The sequence below is a fragment of the Erythrolamprus reginae genome, chromosome 12 (assembly GCF_031021105.1).
Source record: "Erythrolamprus reginae isolate rEryReg1 chromosome 12, rEryReg1.hap1, whole genome shotgun sequence".
Classification (NCBI taxonomy): domain Eukaryota; kingdom Metazoa; phylum Chordata; class Lepidosauria; order Squamata; family Dipsadidae; genus Erythrolamprus; species Erythrolamprus reginae.
In genome coordinates this window covers 4231018-4243264 of record NC_091961.1, presented here as the reverse complement: position 1 = coordinate 4243264, position 12247 = coordinate 4231018, and the positions used below count along the sequence as shown (strand labels likewise).

The window sequence follows — 12247 nt, the reverse complement described above, 5'->3', positions numbered from 1 at the left end:
TGTTTCTTGTAGCCTTACGATTTATATTAATATTGCTTGTTTCCTGATTGCTCATTTGTACCCGATGACAATCATTGTTGTATCTCATGATTCTTGATGAATATATCTTTTCTATTATGTACACTGAGAGCATATTTATTCATTCATTCATTCATTCATTCATTCATTCATTCATTCATTCATTCATTCATTCATTCATTTATTTGTGAGCTGCCCCAAGTCTTCGGAGAGGGGCGGCATACAAATCTAATAAATTATTATAATTATTTTATCTATCTATCTATCTATCTATCTATCTATCTATCTATCTATCTATCTATCTATTTATTAGATTTGTATGCCGCCCCTCTCCGTAGACTCGCGCCAGCTCACAGCAATAATAAAACAATTTACAACAAATCTAATATTTAAAAGTAACTAAAAACCCCTTATTTTAAAAGCAAGACATACACACAGACATACACACAAACATACCATGCATAAACTATAGAGGCCTGGGGGAGATGACTCAATTCCCCCATGCCTGACGACAGAGGTGGGTTTTAAGGAGTTTACGAAAGGCAAGGAGGGTGGGGGCAATCCTAATCTCTGGGGGAAGCTGGTTCCAGAGGGTTGGGGCCGCCACAGAGAAGGCTCTTCCCCTGGGTCCCGCCAGATGACATTGACGATACACACATGGCAGCTGCCTAAGAAACAGTTTACAATGAAACCTATTTCTTCACTTTTGAGAAATGCAGCCGTGAATGCCGGCAGTCACATGTTGATAACTGTCAACAATTACTCCTAAAATTTTCTCAGTTTCTCGACATTTGCAAAATTAATTTGGGATTGTCATCAAATTTCAGACGTTCATTACAACATATGTTAAGCTGATAATGGTTGCATAGCCATCTGTTGACACAATTAGGGAAATAGAATATAATGTTACATGCTATGGACGCCATCCAAGCAGCATGAAACCCCCTATACATTCCCACGGAGAGAACTGGGCATATGGGTATTCTTATTTTTTTAAATAATATTTTCTTTTTGAAACATTGCACTTAAAAAGATTAAAAAATAATGCAAACTTAAAAAAAAGACCAAAAAGAAAGAAAAAGTGCAAAAAAGAAAAATAGAAAGAAAAATATTAAATAAGAATATAGTAAAGAAAAAAAGAAATGTATGAAGTTTATACACAGACGGACAGAGAGATACAAAGGTGTTTATATTTGTTTATCCATCCTTGTTTATAAACAAGTATAAACAATCTTAAAAACTTATGCTCCTTCCATTAAAATAGAACAAATGAACTTCCCATATTTCATGTATAAATGAATCCTTAAAGCCTTGTTGTCATTCTGCCCTAATCAGCAAAGGTCCATTAAGAGTTACCAGAGATAACAGTATATCTATTTTAAACTTGATCAAATAAATCAACTTTATATTCCTTCTTTCCTTTTTTTCTGAATAAAGAACAAACTTGATCTTTAATATGTCCTAAAATTTGATTTCTCTTCATATTTTCTTTGCCTGTTCTCCCAAAAATTCTTTAAAACTTTAACAAATGTTTTCTGTAAATCCATTATGTGTGGTTCACTTTTCAATCAGGAATGGTTTTCTTATTCACTACTTTGCTGGTGTTCTGACGTTGCTATTTGAAAGAATTGAGACATTGCTTTCCCACATGCTGCAGTGAAAATGTCTATGTATCACAATCAGGACAGTACATCATAGCAGAAGGAGTGCCCAGGGAAAGAAATCTGTTGCAATGCAAATTTTTCTAGGCAAGGACATCGCGAGTTAACAGGAAGGGAGGGCAGTTACTCAGAATTGGAAAATAGAAGAAGTGATGTTGAAGACAATAGGAAGCTTACTTATTCAACAGCATTACACTTTCCACTTGTTCCCTGACAATATAATTAGCTCACATTGATTAATATCTCTCTCTTTCATGCGCATGCATACATGTGCTGCAGAGGTAGTATTCTGTGGTTCCAACTGGTTCGTAGCGACTGCAGGTGGGCCCAAAGTGCCTGCCCACCCACCTGGACATAATGCCATCCTACTTAGCCATGTTTTCAAGGCTGGACACCAGTAATGGGTTGCAGTTGGTATGGCTGGAATCGGGGTTCCGGTAGTGGAAATTGAAATGTGCATGCACTTCTGCACCCCACATGCATGCCCGCATGAGATTTGGCTTCTGTGCAAGTGCAACAAACAACATCAGTGTGAGGATGCTCTTGTGCGTGAGATTTCACTGATTTTTGGCAATTTTTTGCTTCTGCTCATGCAGGAGATCGCTGAAAACTGGCAAAATCTCATGCATGAGAGCATCCTTCCATGAGATTCCACTTGCTGCGCATGCGCAGGAGCCAACTCTTGTGCTGATGGTGCGCATGTGCTCACCAGACGCACACGCACCCGTGACAATCCCAAAGAGTGTACTAGTAGCGGACGGTAAGTGGAATTCCCGCCTGCTGGACGCATATGCAGAAGGCATGCACACAAGCAAAATGCATGCACGAGAGGCTGTGCACATGTGTGGAAGTAACGCGCGTGAACAAAGCCAGCACATGGGCACATGCTCAGTTTGCTCTATATATGTCACATGTTTTTGCTGAATTTGAAAATTAAGGGAGACTAGGATAGATCTATTTCGGCCTTGTTCTGGCCTCATCAGCTAGCCATACCTTCTCACTGGGATTTGAACTTGCAGCCTTTGTCTTGTAAGGCAGAAAATTAACCTCTAGGCTACAGTATCCAATCCCTTCAGCTCTGTACCAGGGAAGGGTTACATGTTTTTTGTGTTGAATCACCCTGGTATATTGAAGGAGCATCACAACTTCCTTTTTGCCTCTCGGCCAGTGGTGGAAATATCTATGAAGATGGAGGGAAAAGAAGACTAGACCTAGAAGATTCCTTGGCCATTTTTCATGTCCTCCATCTACGGAAGGTGAAAAATTGCACAAATGGATCTTTTATGAGAGTTTAGAAAATCATATCTAGACAGTTTGTGTGGGAGCTTCCATAAGAGAGGATAATTTCAGGGCCGTAGCGTTGGGGTAAGTGAAGCTATCCTATCGGCTGCTCTGATACGGTGGTGCAGTTCATCCTGTTATATTCTGTCCACAGGTCTGAAGCGGACATATACTTGCAACGTCTGTAACGTCACTCTAAACTCAATAGAACAGTATCACGCACACTTGAAGGGCTCGAAACATCAGAACAAGTAAGTCTAACCCTCTGTTAGCTGTGGTTGTGCGAACAGGACACAGGGAAAAGATTATTCCTCCTTCCCGTTATAATTAACCTGCATTTCTAAAAGATTGGATGGAAGCGGAAATGTAAGAAATAAATGAATGAATGAATAAATAAATGGGTGGATGAAAGAAAGAAAGGTAGGTAGGTAGATAGATAGATAGATAGATAGATAGATAGATAGATAGATAGATAGATAGATAGATAGATAGCAGATATGGTTGGTAAATCCACAGTAACTGAATTTAAACATGCCTGGGATAAACATATATCCATTGTAAGATGAAATACAGGAAATAATATAAGGGCAGACTAGATGGACCATGAGGTCTTTTTCTGCCATCAGTCTTCTATGTTTCTATGTTTATAGATAGATAGATAGATAGATAGATAGATAGATAGATAGATAGATAGATAGATAGATAGATAATTTAATAATAATTTATTAGATTTGTATGCTGCTCCTCTCCGCAGACTCGGGGCAGCTCACAACAATAATAAAACAATGTACAATGTGACAAATCTAATGTTTAAAAGAAAACACATTAAAAACCCAACATTTAAAAACCATGCAACACAAGCATACCATACATAAAACTATGTAAGCCTGGGGGAGATGTCTCAATTCCCCCATGCCTGGCGATATAGTTGGGTCTTAAGCAATTTACGAAAGACAAGGAGGGTGGGGGCAGTTCTAAACTCTGGGGGGAGTTGATTCCAGAGGGCCGGGGCCACCACAGAGAAGGCTCTTCCCCTGGGGCCCGCCAGACGACACTGTTTAGTCGACGGGACCCGGAGAAGGCCAACTCTGTGGGACCTTATCGGCCGCTGGGATTCATGCGGCAGAAGACAGTCCCGGATAGATAGATAGATAGATAGATAGATAGATAGATAGATAGATAGATAGATAGATAGATAGATAGATAGATGATAGATGGATGGATGGATGGATGGATGGATGGATGGATGGATGGATGGATGGATGGATGGATAGATAGATAGATAGATAGATAGATAGATAGATAGATAGATAGATAGATAGATTAGCAATGAAAAAGGAGTTTAGTTCATACTCCCAATCTTTGCTGATGTGGTGTATGGGTGTATTCAAAGAGGGAGGCGGTATGATGGATTACAATCAAGCAGCAGTTTTCCAGCAAGGTAGGAGTACATTTCAAGGGTAAGTCAAGAGGCAGCACAATCAGAGCTAGTTTTGGGGAGGGGGAGAGAGAGAAAGAGATTTGGCATAGCCACTCTGGAAAATCTCCCAGGGTGTATCTGTTAAAGGTATATTAGTATAGGTTTAGTCTGGCAAGATTCTGCCTGCATGGTGTGAGCTGAACCGAGAACAAAGAACCGAACCATCGGACTGTTCTGCGTTGTTCTTGGGCTAAGCCTGACAGCTGGCTCGTGTGTAAAGAGCCATGGATGTGGAACTGCCATAGATTCAGAAAGCAGAACGAAGGGGAAAGAAAGCCAGCGGGAGGCTGTCGAAATCGGGAAGATGGAAATCGGACGGGAGGTGGTGGTGCAGTATCTCTGCATTTATAAATTGTTTATGTGCGAGAGAGATACACAGAGAGGAAGATTAAAGTGAAGCACTTCAGTGCGGTGATGAATAGCACTTATTTCCCGGGAACAAAAGAAGAGTTTTAACTTTGCTTTGCCAATTTTAAATCTGCCCCTCGCCGCTCTTACGTAGTCTTTGTCTATCCTGTAATTCAGATTTAGCCGTAGCTGTGAATTTATGAAAAAGGGATACTTTGATGTTTTGTTTTTGTTTTTTAAATTTTGGGTGTATTCTCTTTTGACATCCTAAGAAATATTTAAGAATATAAGAACATAAGAAGAGCCCTGCTGAATCGGGCCAAAACCGCAAGAGCTAAACGTATACAAAATATGAAATCTAAAATATTATAAACAATATGTCAACATTACAGGCATTGTTTTTTGATTCCCTTGCCACAAAGTCAGCAAAGTCTCAATTTTGGCACTTTGACACTATATTATTATTATTATTATTATTATTATTATTATTATTATTATTATTATTTATTAGATTTGTATGCCGCCCCTCTCTGTAGACTGGGGGCGGCTCACAACAATAACAAAGACAATGTAAGAACAAATCTAATAATTTAAAAAACACTAAAAAACCCATTATTAAAAGCAAACATACACACAAACATACCATATATAAACTGTATAGGCCCGGGGGAGATGTCTCAGTTCCCCCATGCCTGATGGCAGAGATGGGTCTTAAGAACTTTACGAAAGGCAAGGTGGGTGGGGGCAGTCCTGATCTCCGGGGGGAGCTGGTTCCAAAGGGTCGGGGCCGCCACAGAGAAGGCTCTTCTCATGGGTCCCGCCAAACGACATTGTTTAGTTGACGGGACCCGGAGAAGATCCACTCTGTGGGACCTAACCAGTCGCTGGGATTCGTGCGGCAGAAGGCGGTCCCGGAGATATTCTGGTCCGATGCCATGAAGGGCTTTATAGGTCATAACCAACACTTTGAATTGTGACCGGAAATTGATCGGCAACCACTGCAGACTGCGGAGTGTTGGTGTAACATGGGCATACCTGGGGAATGATTGCTCTCGCAGCTGCATTCTGCACGATCTGAAGTTTCCGAACAGAATAAAAGAGTTGGAAGGGACCTTGGAGGTCTTCTATTCCATCTCCTTGCTCAAGCAAGAAACTCTATTAGTGATGGCGAATCTTATGTAAGAACATAAGAAGAGCCATGCTGAATTGGGCCAAAGCCCATCGAGTCCAGCATTCTGTGTCACACAGTGGCCCACCAATTGTCCCTGGGGATCTTGAGCAGAAAGAGAAGGCAAAACATAGAAACATAGATGATTGACGGCAGAAAAAGACCTCATAGTCCATCTAGTCTGCCCTTATACTATTTTGTGTATTTTATCTTAGGATGGAGATATGTTTATCCCAGGCATGTTTAAATTCAGTTACTGTGGATTTACCAAAGTTTGTTCCAAGCATCTACTCCTCTTTCAATAAAAAAATATTTTCTCACGTTGCTTCTGATCTTTCCCCCAACTAACTTCAGATTGTGTCCCCTTGTTCTTGTGTTCACTTTCCTATTAAAAACACTTCCCTCCTGGACCTTATTTAACCCTTTAACATATTTTGTTATTTAAATCCCTCCCTTCTGTCCTCCACACTAGACAGATTGAGTTCATGAAGTCTTTCCTGATACGTTTTATGCTTAAGACCTTCCACCATTCTTGTAGCCCGTCTTTGGACCCGTTCAATTTTATTAATATCTTTTTGTAGATGAGGTCTCCAGAATTGGACACAGTATTCCAAATGGGGTCTCACCAGCGCTCTATACAGTGAGGTCACAATCTCCCTCTTCCTGATCGTTATACCTCTAGGTGTAATGTAATATGGTAGCTTCTACTTTTCCTTTGCAGTTACCTCTGCACAACTCATTACTCTTCAAGGCCACAGCCAATATGTTTCCACTGAGGGTTTTTTTTTTTTAATTGTTCATATTCTTCAGGAATGCAAATTGTTTTGCTCTGTACCTTCTTGTACTTTTTGTGTGAAAGGCACAAAGCTTACTTTATTAAGGAGAAGTTTGCCATTCCCTCCAGAGGGGAATTCTAATGGAGCTAGCCTAGTTTAAATTGAATTGCTGAACTCGAAGATGCACTCAAAATCTATTATGGTTGCAGAATGGATTGACTGAATTCAGCAGAGCAAACCACTCTTTGTCTGAGGCAAAAGGCCACGGAGTGCTAATCGAATGGCATAAATTTTAATCTCTGAAGGATGCACATAGATATTTAGATGAAAGTTCACATAGTTGCTGTCCAAGCAAATTCATATCTGAGTACACTCAGAGCATTTGTCTACTTCTAATTCCTATTTAGGAATAAATTGGAGCTTTTATCTACAGTGGTACCTAAGCACTCGTTGTTAATTGCAATGAGTACCAAAAATGATGAGTACAAAAAAAAATATTCCAGTAAGGAATAATGTAGCTGACACCAAGAAGTTCTAGCTTGTGTGTTGGGTACCAAACAAATGATGACAAAATGCTCACGTCAAAATATGTTGACCGTCAAATGCGCTAAATTTCAAAGCAGTTGAGTACCAAGGTAGCACTGTAGATAACAATAAATAAAGAACAATGCAGGAAAAATGGACTTGTCATGTCGCATAGACCTGGAATGAGAAAGATGTGGTCAGAGGCGCATAATACAGGTCTAGTACCGTGACTTTATTTAGCCAGAGAATTAAACTTTACTGCATAAAGAAAATGTTATGCCTTGTGGAACATGTTAGGAAAACTAAATACACTGCTCAAAAAAAATTAAGGGAACCCTCAAAGAACACATCCTAGATCTGAATGAGTGAAATATTCTCATTGAATACTTTGTTCTGTACCAAGCTGAATGTGCACAACAGCCTGTGAAATTGATGGTCAATCAGTGTTGCTTCTTAAGTGGACAGTTTGATTTCACAGACGTTTGATTTACTTGGAGTTCTATTGTGTTGTTTTAAGTGTTCCCTTTATTTTTTTTTGAGCAGCGTATATTTTCTCTTTTTATTTACTTTTTAATTATACACTTCTTTGAGCCAATAGGAATTGGACAGTCTATAAATTCTATGCATGCATAAATAAATAAATAAGAAAGATGGTCGGTAACCATCCATGCAGTCATCAAAAGTAAAGCTCAGCTGAATGCCATCAAATTAATTAATTTGTCAACTTTGATCTACACTTCTTTGGAAGGAAAAAAAAGTGTAATAACGTGAAGTCCAAGGGATGGGACGGAATGCATAACACAAAATAGAGTTGAGAGTCAGAATCCAAGCAACCAAATACTATCTGTTCAGCAGTGGTCTCTCTTTTTGATGGTCCAGGTTCCTGAAGCATCTTTACTCGATAATATGTCTGCAAGACTTGACCTTTGGGGGTCGAATGGCCCTTTCACAGGGGTCACCTAAGACCATAAAAAAATACATATTTCCTTTTTTAAAAAATAAATAATCTTTATTAAATTTCTACATATAAAAACAGTCAAAACAAACAAAACATACAAAGAAAAAAAGAAAAAAGAAGGGAAAACGGAGAGATAAATGGGCTTAAAGCATATATGTTGTCAACCATATCGTTGACTATCACTGTCGAGCGACCTGATGTAAGTTATTTATGTCTAGGGTGTGGAATCGTGTATTTATTTTCTTTAATTCTGAATAGTATAATTGTATTCATTTTAGGTATTTCTGAGGAAGGTACGAGTTCATTTTTAGGGGTTTTATGTTCCGTCGATTTATGGTACAGTGTTTCTATTTTTTTGTAATGTTTGGGTAAGAAAGGAAGGAGTGTCTAGTATTATTTTTCCATTAGGTTTTTTTAATGTTTTTTTTTTTGTTTGAGCCATTTCCCATATTTTTTACTACATATTTCCAATGGTCTGTGGAACTGAGACACTGCTCCTCTAACCGTCTCCAGTTGGGTCCACCTAAATGCAAATAGACTACTGCCAACCCCCCCCCCCCCCAAAACTATACCATGTAAACTTCTGAACATGCACAGAAGTCAAATTTCCAGAACTGTGCATGCATCACCTTCTTGTTTTTGGCCAAACAGCAGCGAGATAAGTTAGAACCCACCCCTGAGCCTTCTAATAATGTTATTATTTTATGGCTGGAGGTCACCACAACATGAAGAACTGCATTAAAGGGTCATGACCTGTATCGGGTTGCTACCCAGTACAGGCCACACTGCGTCCCAGTGAGATTTTACTTCTGCGTATGCACAGCAAGCAAAATTTTGCAAGGGGACATGCGTGTGCGCAAGATTTCGGCAATGTTTTGCTTCTGCGCATGCGCAGGAGCATAAAAATCACCCAAATCTCTTTCATGCCCACATCCTCCCATGAGATTTTGCTTCCTGTGCATGCACAGAAGCAAAAATCTTACTGGGACATGCGCATGGGCAGGCTGGTGACCCAAAGCTGTGCGCGCATCACGACAGTAAGTAGCAGCGATCGATTAGGTGCCACAGAGTCAGCCTTCTACAGGTCCTTACAGGTCCCGTCAACCCGACAATGTCGTCTGGCAGGACCTAGGGGAAGAGCCTTCTCTGTGGCGCCCCTGCCCTCTGGAATCAGCTCCCTCCAGAGATTTGTACTGCTCCCACCCTCCTCACCTTCCGCAAGACTTGACTGTCAAAAATATGACTTTAACAATCGAGTTGTCAAAGCGTGGAACTCATTACCGGACTCAAAAGTGTCAACCCCTAACCCCCAACATTTCTCCCTTACACTATCCATGATTGACCTCTCCAGGTTCCTAAGAGGTCAGTAAGGGGCGTACATAAGTGCACTAGTGTGCCTTTTGTCCCCTGTCCAATTGTCTTTCCTTTATCTCGTATATCATATATATTTTCTTCCTTTCATATATCTTCTCTTCTATTTTTACATATTATCTTTATATATATTACTTCATGTCTATTCTCTTCCATATGTATTGTGTATTGGACAAATGAATAAATAAAATAAATAAATAAATAAAAAGACACTTAAGACCCATCTATGTTGCCAGGTCTGGGGCAGCTAGACCATGCCCCCTTCTTCTCTGACCGTTAAATGTTATGTGTGGGTGTGATTGAGTAGACTGACTGTTTTTTATATAATGGGATTTTAGTTTACTGTTTTTTACTATTAGATTTTTATACATATTGTTTGTATTGCATGTCGTGAGTCGCTCCGGGTCCTTGGAGAGGGACAGCATACAAGTCTAATAAATAATAATAATAATAATAATAATAATAATAATAATAATAATAAGTACTTGGGAAGCGCCCGACTGGTGATGAAATACAAATTCCAGCATAGTGATCTCATTTGCTGTGTTGTACTGAAATAATAATAATAATAATAATAATAATAATAATAATAATAATAATGGTGGCGGTGGCGGTGGTGATGATGATACTACTACTAATAATAATAACAACAAAACAACAACAACAATAATAGTAATAGTAATAGTAATAGCAACAACAACAACAACCCCAGCTTGGTCGCGACCTTAGGAAGGTTGAGAACCGCTGCTGTAAAAGAAGGAACTAAATGAGACTCTCTCCATCCTAATCTTCACAGGAATAAATTGATTTTGAATGGGGAGCAGCTAAGGCTGCTGGAATTCTAGTAACCCATCCCTCCCCCCCCCCCCTCGATAAATCTTATCAAACCCAACTCTGTAAGAATCACGCTTAGGAAGAGTAACGGTGGGTAGCAGCTGCTCTGTTCTTCTTTCTCTTAAGTTTGTGATGTTTGTTCACTCTTGTAAACTTGAAGAGTGCTCTATTTTCTCAGAATGAAGGATCAAAGTCACCAAGTACACAGATGTGGTAGGGGTTGGAACACCTCTATGTAAAGATTCGGATCTTCAAATAAAAGAGAACCTTTGTTCTGAAGTTACCCGGTATTTATGGACGCAACCCTTACCTTGATCAAAAAATGAACTATCTTGGGAAGCAATCATTTTCTCTTCTTTGGAATTAACATTCTTATTAGTGTTTCTAAGCTAATCTCTCTCTGCATATACATTATGATATAAATTTGACTAGTGACTCCTGAGACACTTAATACAGCAGAAGCAATGGGATGTTATCAAATCCAGCAGCCAGAACATTCATAAATTTAATTTGAAACGGTAGTTAGAGATGCTCAGCCAGCCACTTTTTGATAAGCAATTGCTTTGATCATTCCTCTTCATCTTTATGATTGCTCTTACATGGTTTCCTTTAGTGATGAAAAATTAGGGATTGAGGGGAATAGGATGGATGCCTGGTTTAAAAAATTAGCCGGGGGAGTGGGAAAGAGGAGAAGGAGCCACTATGGATATACACTGGAACCTCTACCTACAAATGCCTCTACTTACAAATTTTTGTAGATAAGAACCAGGTGTTCAAGATTTTTTTGCCACTTCTCAAGAAACATTTTCCACTTACAAGCCCAAGCCTCCAAAACTGGAACCGGAAAAGGTGGGGAGAAGCCTCCGTGGGGCCTCTCTAGGAATCTCCTGGGAGGAAACAGGTCCGGAAAAGGTGGGGAGAAGCCTCTGTGGGGCCTCTCTAGGAATCTCCTGGGAGGAAACAGGGCGGAAAAGGTGGAGAGAAGCCTCCATGGGGCCTCTCTAGGAATCTCCTGGGAGGAAATAGGGCTGGAAAAGGCAGGGAGAAGCCTCTCTGGGGCCTCTGTAAGAATCTCCTGGGAGGAAACAGGGCCTCCACCCTCCCTGTGGTTTCCCCAATTGCATGCATTATTTGCTTTTACATTGATTCTTATGGAAAAAAATGCTTCTTCTTGCAAACCTTTCTACTTAAGAACCTGGTCACGGAACGAATTAAGTTCATAAGCAGAGGTACCATTGTATAGTTGTTTTCTGAGTATTTGTCTCGCCCTACAGTACATGAAAAAATACTGGTCATTTACAATTAAAATGTCTAAAAGCTCTGAAATTCTACAAATGTGTAGAACCGCTCAAAAAATTGTCCTCCCTTCACTGAAGAAGCTTTAGGATGCTTATATTTTGGGTCAAGACTTTTATTAAAATATTAACCACGGAAGGCAAAAAAAAATCTGAGTTAACAGTATGTAGAGTTCTCAACACAGGAAAATAATAATAATAATAATAATAATTATTATTATTATTATTATTATTATTATTATTATTATTATTATATTTATCTATCCATCCATCCGTCCATCCGTCTATCCATCCATCTATGATTGGATGGGTGGATGGATAGGATAGAATGGAATGGAATGGAGTGGAGTGGAATGGAATGGAATAGAATAGAATAGAATAGAATAGAAGATAGGTAGATAGATAGATAGATAGATAGATAGATAGATAGATAGATAGATATAGATAGATAGATTGATTAACTGACTGACCTATGCAATCAAACATAATAAGTACTGACCTATTTTATTGCAATCTTATCGCTTAGCTTTGC

The 12247-nt window shown here is 39.4% G+C and overlaps 1 protein-coding gene across 8 annotated transcripts in view; it reads left to right on the top strand.

Annotated features, from left to right (window-relative positions):
* Positions 1–12247, top strand: part of ZMAT4 (zinc finger matrin-type 4) — a 196723-nt gene that overhangs the window by 166053 nt on the left and 18423 nt on the right. For 6 of the 8 annotated variants that reach the window (XR_011560424.1, XM_070765341.1, XM_070765334.1 and 3 more), the window contains one exon: positions 3115–3211. The exons of 1 other annotated variant lie outside the window; for it this stretch is intronic. Coding sequence is in view for 6 of the 7 variants with exons in the window: in XM_070765341.1 (XP_070621442.1) it covers positions 3115–3211 (97 nt within the window). In the remaining variant the exon portion in view is untranslated. Of the gene's footprint in view, positions 1–3114; positions 3212–12247 lie in introns of those variants that run through there. One more of the 8 variants, XM_070765340.1, reaches the window with a different exon arrangement.